The sequence below is a fragment of the Pocillopora damicornis genome, chromosome 1, assembly GCF_964200805.1.
Source record: "Pocillopora damicornis chromosome 1, jaPocDami1.2, whole genome shotgun sequence".
NCBI lineage: Eukaryota > Metazoa > Cnidaria > Anthozoa > Scleractinia > Pocilloporidae > Pocillopora > Pocillopora damicornis.
In genome coordinates this window covers 40177201-40203873 of record NC_142670.1, presented here as the reverse complement: position 1 = coordinate 40203873, position 26673 = coordinate 40177201, and the positions used below count along the sequence as shown (strand labels likewise).

The 26673-nt window shown below is 39.1% G+C and overlaps 1 protein-coding gene across 1 annotated transcript; it reads left to right on the top strand.

Moving 5' to 3' along the window:
- The first annotated feature begins 5 nt into the window (after positions 1 to 5).
- On the top strand, positions 6 to 24680 carry LOC113667642 (DNA-directed RNA polymerase III subunit RPC1-like). The gene is made up of 42 exons (XM_089196610.1): positions 6 to 155; positions 1539 to 1674; positions 2123 to 2272; positions 2714 to 2873; positions 3507 to 3661; positions 3874 to 3927; positions 4484 to 4605; positions 5339 to 5438; positions 6638 to 6715; positions 7098 to 7235; positions 7446 to 7493; positions 8160 to 8263; positions 8714 to 8759; positions 9014 to 9109; positions 9694 to 9834; positions 11302 to 11371; positions 11741 to 11868; positions 12835 to 12970; positions 13635 to 13747; positions 14113 to 14164; positions 14621 to 14705; positions 14909 to 14996; positions 15152 to 15263; positions 15779 to 15892; positions 16077 to 16172; positions 16471 to 16532; positions 16987 to 17142; positions 17727 to 17848; positions 18023 to 18091; positions 18609 to 18634; positions 18905 to 19093; positions 19475 to 19626; positions 19759 to 19845; positions 21453 to 21521; positions 21919 to 22035; positions 22150 to 22258; positions 22469 to 22541; positions 22993 to 23092; positions 23184 to 23252; positions 23493 to 23556; positions 23839 to 23908; positions 24296 to 24680. The coding sequence occupies exons 1-42, from the start codon at positions 112 to 114 to the stop codon at positions 24387 to 24389; spliced, it is 4194 nt and encodes a 1397-aa protein (XP_089052736.1). The 5' UTR covers positions 6 to 111; the 3' UTR covers positions 24390 to 24680.
- Positions 24681 to 26673: the final 1993 nt, after the last annotated feature.

Here is a 26673-nt window from a genome sequence, read left to right as displayed (position 1 = left end):
TGTGAAACCGCTGGTATCTCTAGATCGCAGCGATTTTTCCAATATGGCGGAATAAAAAAAGACGTCTCAAAGAATCTTCGTAAAAACTGTTACAACTTTTATTCCTCCATCATGGTGAAAGAGCAGTTTAAAGAATCTGGAGTCACCAAGAAGATGTAAGAGTTTGTACTTTGTCTTTGTGTTTAGGTGTGGTATTTGTGGTTAAAGCAATATGCATGATGTTTATACGAGAACTTACTACAGTTTTTTTTTCACGGCTAAAATTTGCGGCTTGGATCGTTAATTGCTCCAGTAATATGGATGGCTTATTCTACGGTTCTTTTTTATGCTGCCTCTCTGGTCTACTGATGTTTTAACGTTTTATGTGATGTGCACGTAATGTGCACGTGTGTTGTTTAATAGTGTAACAACAGCCAGCACTCGCAGTATCAACTCGCCTCGGCTCACCACTTTCTTCTTTTCCATCACCCCATAATGCCTCCAAACTAGCTAGAGCTACGTGGAGAAAAATACTAGTTTTAAATTCAAGGAGAGATTAAGGAAATAGGGATCTGCAAACAGCGCAGGGAAAGCTGTTCAAATGCATTAGGGGGAGGGGAGGGTAACCTATGATAGACCAGCACCTCTTCCAGGGCAAGTAGCAATACTCTAAATGGTCATATAAAAGGGCACAGCAAGGGGGGGGGGGGTCTAATGTTCTTGTTAAACCTTTCTTTGTAAGCCTTCTTTAAGCAAACAACCTAGAATATTCTGGTTGTGAAAACTAGTGAATACCCTCTGTTTGACACAGAGTGACCCCCTTTTGAAAAACTCCTGGCTATGTCCCTGATAAACCATGGTGACTGAGGATTGTATATGTTAAATATATGTTAATTGGTGTGTGTGTAGACTTCATGATAATGATTCCAATCTGCTTAAGAAGAGGTATTTTTATTAACTCTTCTCCCAGAATTGATTAACATGTAACTTCTCCCTTTGATATGCACACATTATGCAAGAAATGGGTAATGAGAATACTCAAAATTATCACATAAAAGTTATTAATGCAATCTAATGCCAAATTTTGTCACTAATTTATAAGAAATGTGTAACAGCTTAAGAGAGGAGAATTAACAATCAGTTCTTGAGAGATAAAGGATTAAAGCAGGTAATTTAGTGTTAACAACTGAATTGAAAACGTAAATTAGCCACTGTAAAGGGTAAAAAAACTGACGTTTCAAGCGTTAGCCCTTCATCAGGGCAATTGACAAAGGGCTAATGCTCAAAACATCAGTTTTTTTAGGTGGCTAATTTACGTTTTCAACTCAGTTGTTAAAACTAAATTAGTTGCCATACTCTCCCACCGATGCAGCACCACAGTTTCTTTAGAAACTTACCCCTTTATTTAAAGGGTTAAAGCCTACGCACATGAGGCAGTGAACTGTAAAGGAAAAAGCACAACATTTAAGAATCCCTATTGTATGTTGTGTTGAGGTCTAAGCAAGAATTAAATCTAATTTCATTTTGTAACTAAACATATTATCTACCTCTGTTTACAGAAGCCATGTCAACTTCGGACTGTTTTCACCGGAACAAATGCACCAATATGCACATATTCATTGTGTCAGCAAAAACCTGTACAATCAGGATCAAAGCCGTGCCCCTGTCCCTTTTGGGGTGCTAGATTCACACATGGTAACAAAACAGTTGCCTTTTTCATTGTTGTATGTTTACCACCTTTTTTAAATAATTAGCTGAATTATATATTGGGTACTTTGATTGTTTTATACTTGTGATCTGTTGGAGCACAGATGCATTGGTGAGGTTACCATAAAAAAACTTTTGTATCTTTTATTAAATGAAACAAATAGGTTCCATTTTGCTGTGCATATTTTCAGCATTAGGTTGCAGAAGGTCTCAAAATGTGACAAGAATATCAATGACATGCTGCTGCACCTTGGGTGCCACTTCTTTTCTCTTAACACAATTTGATGTCATGTTTGATTTATTGATGACTGAATAGTTGTACAGCAATATGGAATCTATTGGTTGAGAAAATAATTGAGTGTGTTCTTTCAAAGACAATATTTCATGATGGGAGATTAAATGAAGTTAATTTATTTGATATTGTGTGTAATGATAGGGCACAAGCACTAAAGATCGGAGCTGTGAGACATGTGGCAAACCATTGGCTGATTGTGTAGGTCACTATGGTTACCTTGATCTGGAACTTCCAATCTTTCATGTTGGATTCTTTAGGTCAACAATTGTCATTTTGCAAAGCATTTGTAAGGTAAGTTTTTTTGGATATGGGATCGCGAGATTTTTACATGCAGAGATATAGCAAATAAAGAGCTGGAGAATCAATCCCATTTACCCTATACAATGTCATGTAATTTTAGGGGAGGGCTAGTGTGCTGAACTTTGTGTAAACTGGAATGAGACTGGCCTCACTGGGGCCATTGTGTTGTGTTCTTGGGCAAGCTAATTAACTTTGATCATGCCACTGTCTGCTAAGGAGAACAAATGGTACCAATGATGGTCTGGGGAACCTGATGAAATACTTGGGGCTGGCTGAGTAGACTAGCATTTCATCCTGGGGCTCAGGGAGAACAATTCTCTTAATGGCTTTGTTCTAAGTAAGGTTTATTATTAATGGGTCATTACATCTGTAAGACGTTTTGTTAACATATAAGTCACTGCTTTATGGTAAATAGTTTTTCCTTTCACTTAGACATGTGCCAGAGTACTGTTACCACCTCAAGAAAAGAAACAATTTCTTGATCAACTAAGCAGATCAGGTGTCTCATCTTTAATGAGGAAGAGCTTAAAGAAGAAGATTGTGGAAAAGTGCAAAAAGATTTCTCATTGTCCATACTGTGAGGCATTAAATGGTAACTCACTTTTGGATATCTTTTATACAAATCCTTTTAACTAAACTGTGTGTGTTTGTGCACCAGGGGTATTTCTGGCCACGACCAGATGAGAGAAAATTGTCTTCCTTTCAGCAAGAGGCTTTTAAATGACTGGTCTTCACTGTTCTTTTCCTATTCTTTCATCCTTGTTATTGAATGATATTTTGTGTGTGAAAGTATATCTCAATGTAGCTATGCTGTGCATGTGTTTGGGAAAAGGGAATGTGGGAGAAGTTGTTGTCAGTTTCATTGTGTAGTGGTAAGGTTTTGGTAACATTAAGTGCTAAGGACTAACATTACTTTCACTCCTCATGGATGGGTGGCCAGAAAAAATGGAAATGAAGTTATCACAAATATTGTATATTCTTGGATAAGGGCCCAGATGCTCACTTAAAATTTCAGCTATAAGGAAGGGCACCTATCAGAAAAAGGGCTCTTAATTAGGGGGGTACTTGTTAAGAAACTATCAACCTCTACTGATTGGCTGTAGTTGAAACTAAAAAAGGTTTCCCTTGTATCTTTGCTATTTAATAAAGTGAGGAAGGTGGTGAAAGGGAGGTGCTTATTTGAGAAAACTTTCAATCAGTTTCTTTGTTTTTTTTTTTTTTTCAGGTTTTGTACGAAAGAGCGGAATGATGAAAATTGTGCATGAAAAGTACAAATCAGCCAGGAAGTACATTGATCCTGTTATCTCAGAGTTTCAAGCATCCTTTGGCTCGGCCATTGAATACAACAAAGAACTGGAAAGTTTGTTGAGCAGAGCACAGGTTTGTATGAAACAATTAATGGCAACCTGAGTCCTGTTTCCAAATTTGAAGGTTTGTGTGCAAAGGCTTGTTTAATTGCAGTTACAGAATTGTTTTAGACTAAAAATTCAATCTCATATTGCTGGAAAATATATGAAAAGATGGAAAATGATTATGGTAGTTTTTATGGAGCAAATTTATGGTGATTTTGTATTTCTTTCCTCATTCAACAGGAAGTACTGAATCCATTAAGGGTTATCACCTTATTTGAACAAATCCCTGATCAGGTTAGTGAAAAAGTTATTGTCATTTGATTTTGATAAAAATAAAGTCAATGAAAGGAACCTATATGAGAGATCAGTTCAAAGTGGAAATGTGACAAGGAGCACTTTTGAAGTGATTACCATACAATGGTAAAAAAGGCTTCAACATTAGTTACTCAGCCTGTTTAGAGAATGCTTATTTTGTCAGGGATTACCATTTGGCATAAGCCCCACTAGGGCCCCACTGAAAACGGCTGTAGCAAGTTGGGTTCCCCTGTTAAATATTGATATTATTATTATTATTATTATTATTATTATTACTTTTCTTGCTTCATTCCCCTCCCTCCCCATCCTCCCTTTCTCCCATATTGTGGGTAAGTATTCTATCCGATTACTCAACCTTATGTTGTGCCAAGAGATGATCTGTTGTTCGGTTGCCATGGTGATCTCTTTACCATTTAGGGGACTGCTGCTTGCCTCCCATTCTCCTTATGCAGCACCTAGCCTCTGATAGATAGAAACATAGATACTTTTTTATCATTGTTTTATATTACTGCTGTATTTTCTTTATCATCTCCAGGACTGCCCTTTATTAATGATGAAACCTGAGCTGGGTAGACCAGAGAATCTTATTGTGACACGCTTGCTGGTTCCACCTGTATGCATCAGACCATCTGTAATCAGTGATCTACAGAGTGGGAGGTGTGTAATTCAGTGATGCAATTGGTTACCTGATGGCTATTATTAATTTGCGAGGCAACAGATTGAGCTTTCTCAGTGGTGCTTTATCGGTCAGGGTCTTTGTGCTTGGTTCTTGAAAGTTTCTCTTTGCTGGAAATGTGGTGACCTAGCAGATACATTGACTCTCAATTGAATGACTTCAGTTGCAGCTGTGGCTGCTTTATTGTGACTTGTTCTTGTGAAAATTACTGGACTGGTGCATTGCCTCTCTCTACCCAGGAGTTTAAATTGGTGCTGACAAACTGTCAGGGAAAGTTGATTTAATAGCGAAGAGTAATCTGCAGTGGAATAGCATTCCATCAAGGAAGAGAAGCTATACTTTGTGTTACGTAATGCAAAGGAAACTTGGAGGAACAAACTGTACAGAAACAAAATGAATTGGAGGGGGGTGGATGGGGAGTGTGGTTAACAGTGATATACAAACATCACCTCAAGGAGAAAGTAGCCATTCCTCTTGTCACTAAATATGAGTGAAAAATGGGATGAACTTGGCTAGTATTACCTAACCTTAACTAATGATTCCTTTGAATAAGAATACAATTGAGGGTGCAAGTGAAGTGTCAGGGAATCCTGTTACAATTTGGTTGGTATTTGTAATCTGTGAAAGACTAGCACTCCATTAAATATTCTTTTCATTAGCTTTTGTATGTGACCAAAAAATAATCATGTCAATTTTTTTCCTTGTCACTGATAGCAATGAAGATGATCTGACCATGAAGCTCACAGAAATCATTTTCCTCAACGATGTGATTAGTAAACACAGAGCAACAGGGGCTAAAGTACAGATGATTATGGTAAGTGTGGAGTCATTTTTGGCTCAAATGATTGCACTGGGGAGCTATCAGTTCTGACTGTATATCACTTATATTAACCCTCTAACCTCTAAGAGTGACCAGCAGCCAATTTCTCCCTAGAATGTCACCCCTAAATTGCATGCAAAGGTCGGGAGAATAGAGGAAATGATCACCAAGTAAAGAAGCTCTTGATTGAAGATTTTAGATATATGAAATTTCACATATTTGCACTGCGGTGGAAAGATGAAATTAGGAGATCCTCGCAGCTAAGAACACTACTGAAACTAGTAGTTGTAAGTATGGGTTCAAATCCCGTACGGGCCTGAAAAATTTTTTTCAGGTCCTACTTACAACTACTAGTTTCAGTAGTGTTCTTAGCTGCGAGGATCTTCTAATTTCATCTTTCCACCGCAGTGCAAATATGTGAATTTTCATATATCTAAATCTTCATTCACTTGGATGATTATTTGTACCCAATTCATTGACCAGCTCCCAGTTGGCTGGTTAGCTCAATTGGTAGAGCGCTGCACCGGTATCGCAGAGGTCATGGGTTCAAATCCCGTACGGGCCTGAAATTTTTTTCAGGTCCTACTTACAACTACTAGTTTCAGTAGTGTTCTTAGCTGCGAGGATCTTCTAATTTCATCTTTCCACCGCAGTGCAAATATGTGAATTTTCATATATCTAAATCTTCATTCACTCGGATGTTTATTTGTACCCAATTCATTGACCAGCTCCCAGTTGGCTTGTTAGCTCAATTGGTAGAGCGCTGCACCGGTATCGCAGAGGTCATGGGTTCAAATCCCGTACAGGCCTGAAAAATTTTTTTCAGGTCCTACTTACAACTACTAGTTTCAGTAGTGTTCTTAGCTGCGAGGATCTTCTAATTTCAAGCTCTTGATTGTTTAACAAATTCTCCTTCTCAGCTCCTAAGGAAATGTATAGAGAACAGTATGGAGAATATGCATACTGATGTTAGGGTGTAAAGGGTTAAATAGCCAGCACAGGCTACCTGTGGAAGCAAAGGTTAACTGTAAGATTCTTCTTATAAATTACATACAAGATCTTGAATAGAAAACCTACTGGATATGTGGACTCGATTGCCTGACTTATTTTATATTTAGATGTGGGAAATATTATTTTATTACTTTACACACTTCTTACTTAGAACCATAGATATTTGTTGTTTATATCCATAGGAAGACTGGGATTTTCTCCAGCTTCAATGTGCTTTGTACATTAACAGTGAAATGTCAGGAATTCCTCTGAGTATGCAGGTGGGTGTGGGTTTGATTTTATATTTTCTACTACGAAGATTTCGTAGTTTTAAAGGTAGTAAGTACATCAGTCAGCCATTCAGTTGGGTTTTTATTAATTGAGTTAAGTTACTAGTTTTAAGTGAGATGGTCTGTTGGATGGTCATTCTGGCGGTTAGTATGTGGGTTGGTTAGACACTCCTGTAGTTCTTTTCTAAGTCATGTTTATCATCAGTTGGTCTTTAGTTAGTCAGTCAGTCAGTCAATCATTTGGTCAGTCTCTCAGTCAGTCAGTCAGTCAGTCCGTCAGTCCGTCACTTTAACCATCGAACAGGTTACGTAGCAAGTAGTTTTCAGAGATCTGCCTCATAATATATTGCTGTTTTATACCATATTTCATTAGCCCAAGAAAGGCTCCAGAGGATTTGTGCAAAGACTAAAGGGGAAACAAGGTCGGTTTCGTGGGAATCTGTCTGGCAAGAGAGTGGACTACTCCGGACGCACGGTCATCTCACCCGATCCTAATCTTCACATTGATCAAGTAAATATTAAAATAAGTTAGAAGTTGATACTGTTTATGTTTAAGGTGTTATTTCATCACAAGGCAGAGTCCATCTCTTGCAACGTTTGACGTTTGTTTCTTTCTGAAGTTTCAGTTTTAGAATCTGTCAAAAAGCTAGGTTAGGCCCCTACAGGTAACTTCGGTTATATTGATTGAGGAAAGAATGTTGTTTCATTTTTATTTGTTTAGGTAGCAGTTCCAGTACATGTGGCAAAGGTTCTCACTTACCCCGAACGAGTAAGTATTGCATTTTACCTCGATAGTAATCCGAGATTATGTTGGATTTTCCTTACTTTGCTCTGTGATGGTCCAGAAAACTCGCGCAACTTTCTAACCAATCAGATACAAAATTAAAGCCAATCACGGTTTGGTCGCCCTTGTTTTCCCGCGCTTCAGGCAGATTCTCTGTTTTTATTTTGAGTTCTCATTGGTTCTTAAAGATATTTTCCCTTTCTGATTGGCTGTTGTGATTGCTTTGGTTTTGGTTTTAATATACTCAATCGAAAAGCGCTCTATTACAGGTAATTTAATGTTAACAACTGAGTTGAAAACATAAATTAGCCACCGTAAAGGGTAAAAAAAGCTGACGTTTCGAGCGTTAGCCCTTCGTCAGAGCTCTATTACAGCTCACTTTGATTGTTGTAAATAAAAAATGTTCGCAAATGCCTAAAGTGCTGGAAACTCAAAAGACTAAGTCCTGTCGGGTTTTAATTTTGCTCAGAGTGAAGGAAAGGAAAACCAGTGCAATTCTGGATTACTTTTTGACATTCAATTGAAAATTGTTCTATTTCCTTATCGTCCGTCTAACACCAGTCACATATGCTGGGAAATGTAGGATTGTTTCTGCAGTTAGTCAAGATCTTCATGTGTGCTTTTCTGCAAAGTTTTGTATTATTCTCATAGGTGACAGAGGCCAACATACAACTGATGAAGCAGCTGATATTGAATGGAGCTGATAAACATCCAGGAGCCAACTTCATTCAGCAACGGCAAACAAACATCAGAAAGTGAGCTGATTCTATCTTTATTTGTCTCATTGTGTAGTATGCAAGCAGGCTTTCGATTGCGCTGCAACAGGAGCGCCCAAGCTCGCGATCTTCGAGCCTGCGAGCGATACGAGCGTGCGAGAAGACTGCGAGGTACGGTCGTACCAGACCTTTCACAGAACTCTCGCACGCTCGCTTCGCTTGCCGGCTCGTGGATTCAATCATGGATTAAAGAATTGGTTTCTATGAGCTGCCAAAAGCGGTTCTTTTAAGCTAATTGACACTTCCACCCTTTTGTGTTTGCATTTTTAAATCTCCCTCGGCTCTTATCCGTTCGTGCTTTATAGACGATGATCTTGGAGAACATGAAAGGAAATATCGGGAGCCACGTCTCTCCTCTTTAAGTAGCCTGGGACCCACGTAGTAAATGGTTACTGACTGCTGACTTATTTTGCTTTTCGTTTCGTCCAGATTTCTCAAGTATGGTAATAGAAAACAGATCATTAAGGAATTGAAGGTATACAAGTTTTTAAATCTGATATCTTTCTGTACTTTTAGCTCAAATAGAAGGAAACTTTAGAAAAATAGTTTCTTAACGTAGTTTGGTTTTAGCTTTGTATCTGATGGGTCGAGAACGTGGTTTTCTCGACCAATCACAGAGTGAAGTGAAGCGAAAGCAATGCGATGCCAGGTTATTTTCAGTACTCAGTTTTGAAATTTGTCTTAGGAGAAGGTAAATGTTTCATGTTGTAATTTTGTTGTCTTCTTCAGTATGGAGATATCGTTGAAAGGCATCTTATGGATGGAGATGTAGTACTGTTCAACAGACAACCCTCACTTCACAAGCTTAGCATCATGGCTCATCAGGTTTGTTAAGTGATGAAACCGTAACTTCTTCTCTCATTTCTTTTTAATCAGTTTGGTAGAGACGTTTTAAACAACGCATTCGGCTCAAGTACATCTCCGTCTTAGCCTGATTTTTTTTTCAGAAAATTGGTGCTTGCCGACTTTTTATTTCTTCCAAGACTGAAAAACAAACAAACGAAAAAACATCTGCACTATTTGTAACAAGTACCTCTGACGGTGCCTCAGGAAAACTTGACGAGTTATCGGGAGTTTCTTGTGAGAGATTGCGGTCATATTCAGGAGGTCATGAAGCACTCTTGGTTGTCTCATATGACGGTTAAGGTTTTGCAGGAAGAGGCTTACAGACTTGAAAGACTGAACCTTTTATGACCCACCAATCGAAGAATGAACTATGTTATCAGCTTGGAAAGGCACATGGGCAAAAAAACAAACAAACAAAAAAAACGAACAAACAAAGCCAAGGGACCTCAATGGGCATAACTGAAAATAAGCTAGCATAAGATCTGGTTGGTTTTGGATGCTGATTTTGACTGAGGTATTCCGTTTAGTTACATGGTGATTCTGTGTTTTCTCTTTCCTTGTAGGCGGTGGTGAGACCTCACCGAACATTCCGTTTCAATGAATGTGTATGCACCCCTTACAATGCAGACTTCGACGGCGATGAAATGAATCTTCATTTGCCACAGACAGAGGAAGCGAAAGCTGAAGCGCTAACACTTATGGGGGTAGATGCAATAAATACATATGTAAATCTTAGAACTTAATGGAACACACGTATACGGGATGTTGTCACAAATTTGACATTGATGTCCAAAGTCTGACGCAAGTATCTCAAAGGAAAGTCAGATAGCAGTGTCCAAAATCAGGCATTTATGTCAAAAATTGGAACATTGCTTCCAAAATCGGACCCTCTTGTCCCAAATCGAGTATAAACGTTCCAAATAAGTATGTAAGTAGTATAGTATAATCTTTATTTAAGCACGAAACAATTCATCAGCAATTACATTAACTAAAACTATTTAAAAATTAAAACACTAACTAATATTTAAAAGCTGTTTTCCGTGAATGCCGTGCGTTATAGAGTGGCATTGATCTTGCGTTTAAATAACCCCAGAGACTCTGTGTTCCTTATATCACATGGAAGACTATTCCATAATGTGGCTCCACTATAGCTAAAGCTTTTTCGATAATAGTTAGTGCGAGGTAGAGGAACATTGAGTTTATTTTCAGAGTCCCTGAGGTCATAAGCAGAGTTACGCCATTTAAACTTAGAATTAAGATATTCAGGAGCTAGCCCGTGCAGACATTTGAAAACCATGGTAACTCTATGAATTTCCTGCTGGCTTGTCAGATTTTTCCAACTTAAAAATTCAAGTAGCTTAGTTGCATCGGCATCATAGCTGGAAAATGTCAAAACACGGGCTGCTCTAATCTGTAATTTCTGCAGCTTATCTCGTAGCGTTATCCCACAGCTACCCCAGACAATGTCACAGTAATCAAAGTGAGGTTTTACTAAAGCTTGGTAAAGCAGATGTAAGGTCGATGCTGGGATCAGATGCCTGACTCGCTTTAGGCACCCGATACCAGAGGCAATCTTTTTTGTTAATTTTTCGATGTGACTATGCCAATCGAGCCTATCGTCTATAATCACACCAAGCGATTTTGTAGAAGTAACCTGGCTCACCTGAGTGCTGTTCATTCTAATTGTTGGTGAAGCTGTGAGAGTACCCAGTCTCTGCCTTGACCCTATTAGCATGAATTCGGTTTTTGTCATATTCAGTGTGAGTTTATTCGCTTGTAGCCAGTTGAAAACGTTTGTTAAGTCCTCATTCAGACAAAGCTGTATACTCTCAAGATCACCGCCCGCATATGTAAGGTGTGTGTCGTCAGCATACATCCTCGGCTCACAATTTGATAAATCAGATAAGAGGGTCCGAAATTGGACGTGAGCGTCTGATATCGGATGGAAAAGGCATGTGCACAGATTTTTATGGTTACATGAGTTTGAAAACCTCATGAAGACTCTACCTACATTTTGCTTTGACAAGAACCTGAGCAGAGGTAGATACGCTTTCTTTTTCAAAGAATTCGTTTAATATGGTCAAAGGCGCCATCGTCTTGACTTTATTCGCTAAAATTTCCTAAGACCAGAGAATTCATTCATTGATAAAGTTTTTTTCTTTGTTCCTCAGGTCAAATCGAATTTAGTAACACCACGCAATGGCGAACCTCTCATAGCCGCCATACAGGATTTTATCACAGGTGTGAAAAGTCAATAATAGTTGTAGAGTATATCTTCCAACACGGTTTCTGTTTTATCTCTTTACGATGCTGGAATTCAGGGGTGAAAGAACAAAGCTGCTTACGCGCGCTAAGTCAACTACAGTACGTCAGTTATACTTTTCCCTAGACAAAGAATAAGTCGCTCGGGACGCTGAGATCCCGAAATCCACGGGATGTTCGGGTTCCATCGGGTCATTCGAGTCACTCTGGATCAACGAGTTGTATAGCAAAGGAAGCCAACGCTGGTTGGAGCCCGAATTCTTGATTTATCTACCACAACAGAATTTTATCGGTGACTGCTTGGAAAACTCATTCATTGTCTACATTTTAATTTCCGTGCTATTCCAGGGGCTTATCTGCTGACGCAGAAAGATGTTTTTCTTGATCGGAGCCATATCTCGCAGCTGTTGGCTTACATCCTGGCTGGGAAAGACGTGAATATCAGAATCGATCTTCCGCGTCCAGTTATACTTAAGGTGAGACTGTTGTCAACGAGTTGGATTTTGTTTTTTGAACGAAAAGTAAGAAACCACGCTGTAACCAGAGAGGTTTCCCCAACAAATATGTCGTACCTTTTTCGTCTTTCCTTTTTCGAGTGATAGTGACAAGCTTTTCCTCGACAATTCCTGTGGTCCAAATGCCAACATGCCAGTTTTCGAACAGGGAGACTTGTTAGAAAAAAACTCGTTAAAGACGAGATTTGCTAAAGTAAATGCCGTGACAAGAACAAGAGCCATGGAAATATTATAGCGGAGCTCGCAGAGCGTAGCCCCATAATTATACAAAATAGTAGTAACCCATCAAGCCGAAAAAATTTGGATGTACGACCGTACGGCCGTACAAGGTGCTACTTTTAACATGCGTGGTCAATTGTGCCGCGGGCACGCCAACGCCACGGCTTTGTTCAGTAGTCCAGTGGTCAGTGCACCGGGCTCCGAGTCGGACGACCCGGGTTCTAGTCCGAGCTCCGCTTTTAGGCTTGGCTAAATCTATATACTAGGGAAATTCTAGGGAAGCAAATGCGCTTGACAAGAAAACCATGTCACCTGTCGTTTTTAATGTGGTCTCCGCCTCGCAGCCGTTCTTTGGGATGTCACGCAACGCTTCAGGGAGCATTGCGTGATGTATTCTTAGTTCTAAAGTACAAGTTGCTAATAACGGTGTACGAGTATAAGTAAGGTGGTGAAGAGTGAGTAAATAAAAAGTATGAAATACTACTTAGTTGTTTATCGACTGTTGATAGGAGTTGGAGTTAAACTTTTCCCTATTGAAGGGTTAACAACCCTTTTCAAAATTAGATGTGGCAATTTATCTTTATTTATTAACATCCAGTTGAAGACAAGCTACGCATTTCACTTGCTTACTAACACAGCACTACATGTTTATTAGAAATTCACTACTTTGTTATTAAGATGCGTGTTTTGAATTTTTTTATTTGGCAGCCAGTGAAACTTTGGACTGGAAAACAGGTGTTTAATGTCATACTGAGACCGAACATGGACATGCCAATCAAAATGAACCTTCGTACAAAAGGAAAACAGTACACGAGCGGAGAGGATCTTTGTTTTAAAGACTCTTGTAAGTAAACTAGTTTTTCATCTACCCTCGCACTCCCATAAGCGACAAAAAAGGAATTTCTTCTCTCATTGTTAATACATTCTCAAGCACAAAGGTGATAAGAAGATAGAAAGATATCATCTGGAGGACGTGTTTTGATTAACACCAAATTCTCACAACAGAAATCAAAAGAAATGTATGAAAGACAGTTCGGAGAATTGATGTTTAGAGGTTCGGATTGAGAGGTTTAACCTTCTAAGCTTTGTTTGGATTCCCCAATGAAAAAACTGGATTCGAGTCCTGGTTGTTTCATTGGTTTGTGTTCTTGGACAAAACAAGCAATCTCTCACAGTGTCTGTCTCCGCTCTAGAGGGGAAATGGGTTCTGGAAACCTTACAAAATGCAAGGAGGGGGGGAGGGAGGAATGGGTGGGGCTGGGTCACGTGAGATGGGTAACAATGCTTCTCTCAGCGCCTCTCTCCATCCAGGAGTAGGAATGGGCACCAGTGGACTGTCAGAGAAACTTGACTTGATCTGTAGTGAACTGACTCTCCATCAATGGCAAAATTCCTCGTCACTTCACGCTGCAGGAAATCGGAGAAGCTCAGGCAGTTATTGAATTCGGTCTCGTCTGAGAATTTGTCCAAAAGCGTGAATTTAGCATATGTTTCTTTTTCATGGACAGATGTGGTGATTCACAACAGTGAGTTGATGTGTGGTGCATTGGATAAAGCTGTGCTGGGTTCTGGCTCTAAGAACAGTATCTTCTATGTGCTCCTCAGAGACTTCGGTGGTCAGGTAACTGCAGTATTTTCTTTTACTACTGCTGCTTAGCAGCAAGGGACCGTTTATTATCTATTCCCTTGGGTTGGGGGGGGGGGTCGTCGCGATAATATTCACGTGATCTTCCCCAAGGATCTGTAGTATTCTAGTGATCCCCCTTATTCCCCCCTCTTAGTCCCCCATTTATCCATTTATATTGTGTTAGCGACGACTGACTCCCTCCCCCCCCCCCCCCCCGTTCTCCAGACTGAATGAAGTATCCGCTAATTGTATTGCTAGAATGGAAACCGTCTCGATGTGACACTAAATTATCCGAACTCTCAGAGAAGAAAATGAAAGAGAGAAGGTTTGAAGAGTTAACATTTTGATGTTCTTTACAGGCTGCCGCAGATGCTATGTGGAGAGTAGCAAGGGTTTGTCCATTCTTTCTGAGTGAGTAGTAGATGAACATAACAAGGCTGCTGAATAACCATCAACATTTGCCAGTTAAACGTGACGCTTTCCTTTTGCACGCGACACCATAATTACTTTGTTAAATGTCAAACGATGACACAAAAGGTATTGTTTTGTCAATTCGTGGATCAGGGATGGAACATTATGAGAGTACAAGCCTTCTATGGCTGTGGCTCCGGTTCGACTCCCATACTTTATTTCCCTTAAGTTCTTCGGTCTCCTTCCTCCTTCCAAATCCAAAATTGAACGTTCCAATCCGACCTGAAATTAGTGAGCAGAGAACCCGCGTGGGTTTGTTACAAAAAAAATCTCTCCTAACATAGCTCCTTTTGGCTCAAGTTAATGTCAACACTGACATATGAAACCTCTGCGCGTCATAGAGGGATAAACTCTTAGAGAAAAATAATAAAAATGTGCTAATGTATTTTTTTATAGGTAACAGAGGGTTTTCTATTGGTATTGGTGACGTCACGCCTGGCCATGGACTTTTGCAGGCGAAGGATGAACTTCTTGATAACGGGTATGTGTATTACAACTTTCAAACTTGTCTTTCTTCCACGCCATAAAGAAGGGCTGAAGAAGACCAACTGCATCCTGGAACCATCATTCGATATCCCATCATGATGGCCAAACTCCATTCAAGTATCCCATAGTGAAGTTTCCGCTATATGCATCCAACCCGCTCTTACAATTTTTTTTTTGTAATTTGATATGGTTTTTTAGTTATTCCAAGTGTGACAGCTTCATTCAGGATTTTAAAGAAGGCAAGTTGCAAACACAGCCAGGGTGTAGCGCAGACGATACTCTTGAGGTGTGTGATGATAAAAACGAACTTGATCGATGAATGATGTACGCCGCAACTGTGTGCCGATCTAAAATGGCTACCATTTAGTCACCTACTACAACCAAATCATCATCCTTAAGGACAATTTTATCTTTTGTTTTTGTGGTGTGTACTCTTGTTAGGCTGTTATTCTGAAAGAGCTTTCTGTCATAAGAGATCACGCTGGAAAAGCTTGTCTACGCGAGCTGCACAAGACCAACAGTCCTCTAACAATGGCAGTATGTGGTTCGAAAGGTTTGTATAAGCTATCCACTGTCACCTCGTAAGAAAATTCAGTATGATCAGAGCCATGGATTAATAAATTTATGGGTTTCACTAAAAGCTAGTTGCTGGCGGTCTACCGCTGCCCATAAGACCTCTTACCGTGGATTGTTTAGCCTGAGTGCACACTCTCGTGTTTGGGCATCGCTTCACAGCAGTGGCCCATTACGCCATTGGCAGCTGCCCATGGGTAAAGTTATCGAAACCCTGAAACTGTTAAGCTAATAAATGAAATCGCGTGCATGACAGTATTGGTCAGTCGCTTTCATTTGAATTATGACACACAAGGCCTGTTGTCGACAGACTGCAACTTTTGCGGCTTGATGAACAGAATTAAATGAAAGACTACTCAGTGGCGTAGTTTAAATACTCGCATTTCAGTTTTTTTTACTCCTGTTATTTTGCGCTTATTATTTCATAAAGAGACACTAATCGTTCTTACTTTTTTAAACATGTTTTTGTGATCAATTTTTTTATTCTGTTTTCAGGATCGTTCATCAATATTTCACAAATGATCGCCTGTGTTGGTCAGCAGGCCATCTCAGGCAAGAGAATCCCAAATGGATTTGAGGACAGAGCTTTACCCCACTTCAAACGACATTGTAAGAAATTTTTTAGCTTTGCCAGAATGATTACGATCTGTAAAAAGCGAGCCAACAAAAATAATGGACAAACAAAATACTGAACAACACAAACTGCAAACTAACTTAAAAAGAAAATATATCTTTTTTTTTAATTTTTTTTTTTTTTTTTTACACTATCGATTTTCCGTTCTTTACATCACAGCCAAGTCTCCGGCTGCCAAAGGATTTGTCAAAAATAGCTTCTACTCCGGCCTTACTCCCACAGAATTCTTCTTTCACACCATGGCTGGCAGAGAAGGTATTGAAAGCGAAATTTTGCTAATTTTTTTCATGAAGTTTTGGTGACTTCAGCAACAGTCTTGGTCATCATAATATTTATGAAAATGTCGAAGACCTGCAGCTCTGATGGATCATAAAGTCATCGGAAAGAAAAGAAAACAGTTTTTTTTTTTATTTTGGCCAATATGGTATCATTGTAATTATTGTTATCGACATCTTTTTATTATCCTTGTCATTGTCAGTCTCATTGTTATTTTCATGCCTGTCCTAGAATTTGTGGAGGTAGTACAGATATATAGATATTTCTTCCATTGTAGGACTTGTGGATACTGCCGTTAAAACTGCTGAAACTGGATACATGCAAAGACGACTTGTTAAGGTACAAAATAACGAAAAACAAATCAACAACAAAGAAGTTTGAGTTGAAAATCATGGTGAGCGTGTTGGACTCTGCATTAAATGCGTCGGGGCCCAGGCCCTGTGTCGTGTTCCGGGGAAGTAAGTTCTTTTCTCACGTTTTCCCCGTCCTTCCGGGTATATTTATAAATGGGAGACAGAAATTTGCCAGGGAACTTGACGAAATGCTGGGAGGAGGGAGAGGAGGTCGAGGGGAAACCAGGAGTGGATTAGCATCCCTCTGATTTAGGACGAGTTTCAATCAGTTAGTCACTTCTTGCTATAGAAATCCACATGAGCTCAGTCAGTATGAGTCACTCAGCTTAGAAGACTTTACCATTTTGGTTACTTGTCGTTACAGTTTAATACCTTGTGGTTGAGAGAGAAAATTGTTATCACTAAAAGAACAACAATTCTCGTTTTGGGCATATTTTTAGTCGTTGGAAGATCTCGCCACGCAGTATGACTTGACAGTAAGAAATTCAGTCGGGGACATTGTGCAGTTCATGTACGGTGGAGATGGACTGGATCCCACTGACATGGAGGGAAAGGATAAACCGCTGGACTATACGCGCGTGTTCAGTCACGTTCAGGTGAGTATAAAAATACCGGCTTTTGATTGCATGCATTGTCCATCAGTTAAGTCCTTTATCATAGATTGTGGGGAGTTACAATTCATCGAAAAATCAAAATATCAACAGAAAGTTTCGATAGCGGGCATTTTATGCAAAACATTTCGTGTGACAAAACGTTAACTCTGTCAAATTTAGCGTGGTCCGAATGGACTGAGCGTCTTGTTATTGAAATCATAATAATTGTAAACGTAATTCTACTTATAATGAATGCACACTCTGTCTTATCCAAAATGAAACTCAGCAACATATATCAAAGTACCACAATTCACAGGATAACGAAAAGATATGCTTTCTGGTCTTATGAAACAACAGATAGAAAACCATATCTTAGTTCAGCTCATATTGTAAATTTTTCTGTGGTGGTCCCTTAAGAATTTGAATTTTCTGTAGTCTAATCCGCAACGATCCTGATAAAGGAGTGTTTTGTTCATTTTCTTTACACACCTGCCATCAAAATGTTTTAGTATATTTCAAGACCAGCTAGTTTGGTAAGTGAGGTTGAATCATGTGCTCAAGTATTCTTCGTCTTGTTTTGTTATTAGTGTTCATTCCCTATGAAAGACGAAGAACCTCTCAGTTCAAAAGAGATTCTCCAAGTGGCTTTACCAGTTTTAGACGGCTCGGACTTTGAACACTGTGGCACGGAATTCACGAAGGATTTAAGGTAGCTCTGTAAATCTTAAAATCGAACAGGATGGGCCGTGGGTCATCATTCAAATTAAGTGCTCACATAATTCGTCAGAGCTGGTGGCTTTGCAACATCTGTCTTTGTTCTGGTTGTTATTACTGAAGTTTTTTGTTTTTACGATACTCAGTCAGATTTTTGTTTCTTCCACAGAACATTTGTTGAAGACATTGCCAAGAGAGTTGAGAAAAGACATCTACAGCTATCTCCCTCCCAAATGAGGTAAGAAACTGTAGCTTCTCTGCAATTTTAAATCTATGGCAAAGACGTTTCTTTTTAGGAGTGCTTACAACTTAACTTAGCGAATTGATAACTAAGATAGGGTATTAAATATTTTCATAATAACGATTGTTATTTTATTTTAATATTGTACTTACTCTGATTTTTTTTCTTTAGATAATATAAATTGTTTAAGAATTTGATAAATTAATACTGTAAACTATTCAATATTTGAAAAAAAAAAATAGCAATGAACAGACGCTTGCCCCGTTTGAATTTTATCATCCTTTACTGAACTTCCGAGATCAGATTCGTGACTCTCTTTTCCTATAAAAATGTCCGGGTAAATTAGTTAAAAGAGCTTATTTTTATATCAGGATAACTTCCTTAAGCTGATCAATTTGCCTGTTCCGATAGCCAGTTAGCTTGGTGATAAACGTATCATGTTTAAAGCGATGTTATAAGCTGATCAATTCTGGAAGTGATTTGGTAAATTCGTTTGTTCTCGTCTTTCCCCTAGTGCTTCTGAAACAAGTCGATCCAACGGTATGTATTTTTTACGTCCTTGTGGAAGTTTTTAAAGCCAATTATAAATAACCCAGAAAATATTTTGAGGTCGCGAGTTTTCAAGGGAGAGTCAGAAGTTAAGATGTTCGTGTGTGAGAAACGGTGGTCTGGTAGCCAACGCGCCCTACTTTAGATTTAGGGATCTGGGTTCTAGCTCTAGCCAGGACAGTGTTGTGTTGTTGGACAGGTAGATCTTCTACTCTCACAGTGGGATGGGAGATACGTCAAACTATTTCTATTTCCTTTTAGTGTTTTCATGGGTAGACCGCTGCACCAAGTCACAGCTGACGCACTTCCTGAACCTTTGCAAGGAAAAATACTCAAGAGCTAAGATTGAACCGAGCACTGCAGTGGGAGCCCTGTGTGCTCAGAGTATTGGGGAGCCTGGTACGCAGATGACTCTGAAAACATTTCACTTCGCTGGGGTAGCTTCAATGAGTATCCTTTTATTCGTTTCAGAATGGTTTTTAAAGAGTTACAGCATGGTTTGTTACAGTACTCCCAGTGCTTCCAGAAGAGTTTATTTTGTAAACACTACTTTTTACAGTTTTCGAAATAATAAATTAGTGCTCTTAGAAAATCTCTGTCGTAAAATCTTGATTGATGAAAGACCAATTTGTTCAGAAATGATCAAGTAAGCTGTTACTTGTTTAATAACGTTTTATACAGTTATTCTAAGTGTACGTACATCTATAGAATACTGTTAACTCTTTAGCAACAAGTTTGCCCCAGCAGAGTAGGTCTTTTAGCACTCTTTGTCTTGATCCTTGTGAATATTTTCTGTGTCGTACAATACCTTTGTTACCTTAACTAAATCAGACATCACTCTTGGTGTTCCTCGTATCAAGGAGATCATTAACGCGTCCCGATTCATCAGCACACCAATTATCTCTGCTCCTCTGATGAATGACAAAAATGCTGACGAGGCCCGTGGGGTTAAGGGTCGCATCGAGAAAACACTACTTGGGGAGGTATGGGTTATGATCTATTGTGTGTCGTCGTACAACGCTGTTGTTTGATAAGGCTGAGCTAAAATAATTTAAAGTCGAAATAAAATCTTTCTACGCTCAATGTTCAATTTCATAACTTGTTTTACCTGACAGGTTTCAGAGTTCATCGAGGAAGTGTTTCTACCCAACAGCTGTTTTATTCTTGTCAAACTGGCCATGGACAGGATTAAATTACTCAAGGTAATGAAAATTCGGTGGTATGAATGAATTTTTGCCCTAGTTATGTTAAGCAGGTTAGCACCAGTTGGTGATAATTGTACCTCGGAACACAAGCTTAAATAAATCAGAGGAAATCATGTCACAGTGTTAACTCTTTAACTCCCAGTAGTGATTGACATCTAACTTCTCCCTGTATTGTCCATACATCATCCAGCAAACAGGTAACGAGAGTACTCAAACTTATCAAATAGAAGTTGTTGTCTTGATCTAACACCAAATTCTTGTCACTTATTTAAAAGGAAATATGTAGGAGCTGAAGGGGAGAATTGACTATCAGATCTGGGAGTTAAAAGGTTAAAGGCGTAACGTATGGCTGTAACGCGGGCAAACTAACATAGTGAGACTTGGAAAGTAGAATGCACCAGGCAAGATTGTTTCAAACCTTGTGAGCCCCGGATATTCGTCACCTTAGCCCTAGGCTTAACCGCTGGGATATCGGGGGCTCAATTGGTTTGAAGGAATGTTACGTAGTGTTGTTCATGGAAAGCGCGGAAAACTATAGGGAGGAAGAAAGTGTGGGAAAATTAAGAAACGGGTGGCAAAAACGCGGGAAAGCATTTGTGATCAAAAGTTAAAGCTGTATAGGAGGCAAAAAACGCAGAAATAACATGTGGATGAAAAGAGTGGAAATTATGAAAACGGGATCGTAAAACGCGGGAAATTACAATGTGTATTCAAAGAGGGTAAGAAATGCTCGGAAACATTGAATGGATGAAAGAGCGGGAAAAGGAAGAAATTAGTGGCAAGCGTGGAAAAACCTGGCGCAGGTGAAAAGGGCGGGAAAATTGGATGCGGCTGGAAAGGGCGGGAAAACACATAACAGTTGTGTCAAAACGGTCGAGAAAGCTGGGAAACGCGTAGGAGGCTGTAGGTGGCAAATAGCTGCATAAAAAAATTAAACAATGGGAAACGTGCTCTAAAATATGTTACGACGCAAAGGCTAAGTGCAGCAGTGTGTGCAACCTTTAAGAAGAATTTATACGAATATGTATAGCTCTAGAAAAGTCGGAAAGTGGCAAACGAGAAGCCGAATGATAAGCAAAGGTGATTGGCGCTTAATACGGCGGAAAGCGATAGAAATATTGGAAGTGAATTGTATTCTGCTCTACAGAATGTTTTATGCTTTTTATTCATATTACGCATTTGGTTGTCACGATTGAACGACCTGCAGCAGGTGGGAAACCCTGCGGGGGAGCATGAAACTAACAAAAGATACATGCCATGGAACGTGTTTTTCGGAAATTCGTAAAAGCGGGATACTTTAAACGAGTAGCAAGCGCGGGAAACTTCAAGGGCGGAAAAAGTTTCAGAACATTGAGCGCAGGAAAACTTTGTCGAATAATAATCGTCAAGATCCATTAAACTGATAGTAAAATTGCGAAACATTTGACGGGTGGTAAACGCTGTAAGCTTTTGTACATTTATTAAGAACAGAAATACGGGAACAATTGTGTCGGATGACAATTTCGGGTAAACATTGTGTTGATGGTGGGCGCGGGAAAGATATAATAGGCTATTTCCTTATTGCAGAGAACTTATTGTATAACGTGTTTGTTTTCACCTGTCAGCTCGAAGTAGATGTTGATTCCATAAGGTTTGCAATTTGCAATACAAGAAAGCTGAAATTAAAACCTCAGGTATGAATGACCTTGGGGCTTTTATGTCTGATATACCAAGTAAGGTTTTTCACTAAGATTAACGAGCCTTCTTAGTCACTCAGTTACTAGTTTCTTAACCAGTTAAACCAGTTAGATATGTGCAATTATGATAACGTTGAAAATAGCTACGTCTGTTGGAAAATTTTTTTGGGGAAGTTTTGTTATTTCCATTGGACCCAAGGTATTATCCGGTTCTCTGAAACCGAAATCAATAGGGGACTGAAAACAGGGATCAAAAGCACAGCGAAACCAGGGGCTGAAACCAGGGGCTGAAAACAGAGACTGAAAACAGGGACTGAACACAGGGACTGAACACAGGGACTGAGGAACGGCCAAAGATTGTGATCTGCTGTGATAAACTTAATTTTCTTTGCAGCAAGTGACCGCTCTTAGCAAATCAGAGCTGTGTATTTATCCCAGTGAAAGCAGCAAGTCTTCCCTTCATTATACAATGCAACAGCTAAAATCTGATCTTCCCAACGTACTCATTAAGGTAACAATGAGTTTACAAACATTTTGAATTTTTTGAAGTTAATTTTGCTTTTTTTTTCCTTCACAGCTGACATTATGATCTTAATTTTGATTATTTTACTCTGCATTTTATTAGGGACATAGAAATGTTAACCGCGCCATCATCCATGTTGACGAAGCTCAGGGAGACACTTACAAGCTGTTAGTGGAAGGAGATGATTTGCTCTCTGTTATGTCCACAGTTGGTTAGTTCTGAGACATTCTTTGTCATACGAAATTTGTGTCAGAGCAAATTCCAGTTTTATACTGAGAGTTCTCTGTATTACCTTGGTTTTGATCGTCTGTCCTGCAATTGGTCTAGAAAACTCGGGACAATCCTTTAACCAATCAGATTTGTAGTAAATCGTAAAACAAACACGCCTCGAGTGATTGTTCTCTCTTTTTACTGTCTATAGGTGTTAAAGGCACAGCCGCCACTTCCAACAACACAGCTGAAGTAGAAAAAGTTCTTGGAATCGAAGCTGCCAGGCATGCACAGTAGTTCCTTTGAATATCTGCGGTAGTGCAAATAAATTTCGCACGCTGTACGGGATTCGGGAATCCCATTGTTTTTTGCAAGAGCGTTGACGACCTATAACGCACGATTTTCAGTATTTCTTTTTTTTTTCTCTCTAATAAATGCCCTTAAAGAATCCCATGTGTTCGGTCTTGAGATACCAACCTGCAAAATGCTCTGCATATGGACGCTTGGGGTGGGGTGGGTGGGTGGAAATTGGGACTTAAACCTAGTTGCTGTACGTCTTTGAATACTCTTACTTCCTGACTCAAATGATATCATTGATGTTGGTTTTGGTGTCTGACAGTTTTCCGAAACTGGTAAATTTAGGAAAAACTCTTAGCAATGTTGATTTTTTTTTGTTTTTAAATTGTTAATATTTTGACTCTGTGTCGTGACGTATCTCTCTTTCTCTGTTACTAGGGCAACGATAATGAACGAAATCAATGTGACCATGAAGAGTCATGGGATGAGTATCGACACTCGTCACGTGATGTTACTTGCGGACCTCATGACTTTTAAGGTGAGTGGAAATTTCTGGAGTTTTTTTTGTTCTCATGATGGAAAAATGCATTTGTTGTCCATCTCCAATGCCATTTATTTCCTTCTACTAGGGAGAAGTACTTGGTATTACAAGGTTTGGTCTGGCAAAGATGAAGGAAAGTGTCCTGATGCTTGCATCCGTAAGTCATCTTACATTGGGTTTGTCTACGTTATGGGGGGGGGGGGGGGGGATTCCAATGACAGTGGATGGGGAGGGTTGGAGTACTTTTAATCAGAGGAGAGGGGAAATGTATTCGATGCCTCCTCTTTCGCTACACTGCGAAAGCCACGAAGGATAGGATAGCCATCTGACCATAGTAAAATGAGCGCAGCTGATTTCTCAGCTGTTCGATTTTGATATTTTATTCTTTCCATTGTAGTTTGAAAAGACTTCGGATCATTTGTTTGACGCAGCTCTGCACGGTCAGACAGACTCCATTGATGGTGAGTGCAAGTTAGCATACCTCATGTTATAACACCAAAAAGGTTTCACGTTTCAGGCGTGTTGTGATCCAGAAATCTTGAAGCCTTCGCAGGGTTTCATATGTTAACAAAAAAATTGGAAAATTTACAATCCCAAGCGCATGATTTACCCAAGCGCGTGATATCATAATATGACACGCGATACGGGGCACGTATTATGCCTAGCACGTGGTATGGTGCGCGTGGCTCGTGATATCGTTAGCACGTAATATCTTCGTTTGTTTGGTTTTCCTTGCCTTGCAGGTGTCAGCGAGTGTATTATTATGGGAATTCCTATGAGTATTGGTACAGGAATGTTCAAACTCCTTCACAAATATCCTTTTACGTGCTTGATGTTTTTGACGTTTTTGTCGAAGCTCTCATACTTCCAGTGATCTTTATATCAATTCTCATGAATACTCTGGTGTTAACGTCTGTTTACTCCAGCAGGAAACATTTATTGCTCTGTGAAAAAAAAAAAGCTTGACTTTCAGCACTATTGTACTTCTTGGTATTAATTGAGAACAGATCCTTTGACCTTAGTTTAATATTAAATGATAACAATAAAAACACTTATAGAGCGCTGTGTCCACCAATCGTTCAGAGCGCCGTACAACAATGGTTAAACTACAAAATACAAAAGCTAATAGCTGTTATAATGAAGTTAACTGAACTAGTTTAGACGAACTATTTCATGGTTTATCCTTAATATTATTTGTACGCCAGAAAAAACAGGTCCACCGAGCCGGAGAAACTTAATTTTTGACAACCCTGCATTTCATTTGCCGGAATCTGCCATGGACGTGGTGAGGTAGCAAAAGGAATGAAAACGAACTTTGCACTTATATTTGAACTGATTGCGGTTATAAAGTTGTATATACAATTAAGAGCAATGTAATTAGTCTCAAGACTGTTCTTATCGACAATTCATCCCCAAAAACATTCCTTGAAAGATCCTTAATAGGCCCATGTCACAATGTGAAATTATTAGCAAAGTTAGCTCTTACACCAAAGTCCAAATTCCAGATACCTATATAAAAATCTGCTTTCTTACATAATGGGGAGCCTTGATCGTCAGAATAAAAAAAAATGCATATGTTTAGAAAGAACGTGATTGATTATTATCGTTTGTGTGATTCTGGCGTAGTATGTAACCCTTTACACCCTCACATCAGTATGCATATTCTCCATACTGTTCTGCATACCTTTCCTGAGGTGCTGATGAGGAGAATTTGTCTAACAATCAAGAGCATCTTTCGTTGGTGATCATTTCTTTTATTCTTGTGACCTTCGTGTTTGATTCAGGGGTGGTATGGTAAGGAGAAGTGAGATGCTCGTCACTCTTGGCGGGGGGCAAAAAGGTTCCTCCCCTTCAATCGAAGATCTATTTAATTTAGGCTTTCGTCTTGAAATACAATCTCCTTTTTTTGCACGACTGCTCGCTCTGACATTTCAAGAATGATTGTAACATTGACTTCTATTGAACACCTCTGACATTGATTGTCGATGATTTATTACTAAACGAAGATAGAGGACCCCATTATCTGAGCGGAGCCTGGGTGAAAAGAAACAATGCTGTGGCCAAGTTCACTTGAAAACAAGCTGACATTTGTTAGTAAAGCTGCAGATAATTATTTTTGTGTGTTTATATATTTTTATACAACTACAAACCGATACAAGTTAACAAAAATTTCAACATGTTTTTTTTAAGTTGTTTATCAAAACAAATAATTGATGTTGGCAAAGTTTTTCATCCAATAAGTTGATAATTATCAGCCCTAGCCGAGACTGTTAATTAATACAAGCGTCTACATAGGAATAGCTCTTGTTGCATACGTGTGGACGTGATGAACGCGTAAATTTTCAAGCGCCGAAATCGCATGCTTTCCACATTTTCTAAAGTTTTTTTTTGACAGAACCTGATTTTCCAGTGTATGGCCGTTGCGTGAAAGATCCGAAAAAAAACGGAAACCAGCGACGGCAGAATTTCGATGCGGGTTGTTAAACGCGGTTGGCGCTCAAATTCAGCACGTGTATATTTCAACTACTTTATTGAGAGAGACATTGATCCCACGTGGAGATAATTACAACAGTAATTTGCAGACATCAAAGTCCTTGCTATGGAACCCTTAATGTAGAATAACGCCTTGATTTCTCACGCGTGTGGATGATATTGTACATCCGAACTTACACTGTGCCTTCCCACCCTTCTGGGAGCCTTGATATGTTGTTTTATTTCCCTAGGCGCCAGCTAATCTATTGATAAGTGACAGGTATTTTGTTTTGTTCGTACCATCTTCAAATTGACGTGTTAAAGAGTTGGCTTGAAACAAGTGAAAATTTGCATTCGCTTGGAGGTGTGGGTTACTTTTCACTTGTTCCTATTAGTGAATTATTATTGCCCTAAAATCATCAGCGCTGTTTTGAGCGATGTCAATTAAAAAAAGGCATAAAATAGATGACGAAAATTCAGTTGATTATGAAATTTTAGTTTGTGGAAAAGATGCATGTTAAAATGAAGGTTGTGTTTTCTACTTTGATGTTGAGCTCTTAAAAAGAAATTTAGCCGGCGTTGCATAGTTCTAAGATATTCTATACAGTCGCGTGAAATCCAGATTGATTTTGTTTTGAATGTCAGTTTTAAAAATAATAGTAAGGTTTTACAGTTGGCTTCCTTCAATTTTTTTAAAGTTCATTGAATTGACAACAACATGCGGAAATTCTGTTTTAAACCAAAATGCTGCGGTGTCACTTTCTTAATGAACTATAAAACTGTGTTTGGATTTCAGTTTTCAACCTGAAATAATTTTGTTGCTGTTGAAATTCACACCAGACAATCAAATCACAGCAGAAACTTGAATTAACTCATAGGATCTGTTTTATTCCGTGCTATTAATGCAAAGTTGCTAAGGAACAGAGTAAAGAGTGAAGTTTCGTTAAATAAGTGGACATTGTTTTGTGTATCTCATTACTTCACCACGTGGTTTTAATTCGTGGACGCACGAAAAGTAAACTAATTTTCAAAAATTGTAGAGGTTAGTTCTGTTTCACTTTATCTTTAAAACTTGTTCGTAAAGATTGCATTCCTGTATTTTGCAA

Coding starts and splice junctions, on each gene's coding strand:
- LOC113667642 (XM_089196610.1), top strand. CDS start 112: ATGGTGAAAGAGCAGTTTAAAGAATCTGGAGTCACCAAGAAGAT. Junction 3,928..4,483: donor TTGAACAAATCCCTGATCAG/GTTAGTGAAAAA, acceptor TATCATCTCCAG/GACTGCCCTTTATTAATGAT. Junction 19,094..19,474: donor CGCTGGGGTAGCTTCAATGA/GTATCCTTTTAT, acceptor TAACTAAATCAG/ACATCACTCTTGGTGTTCCT.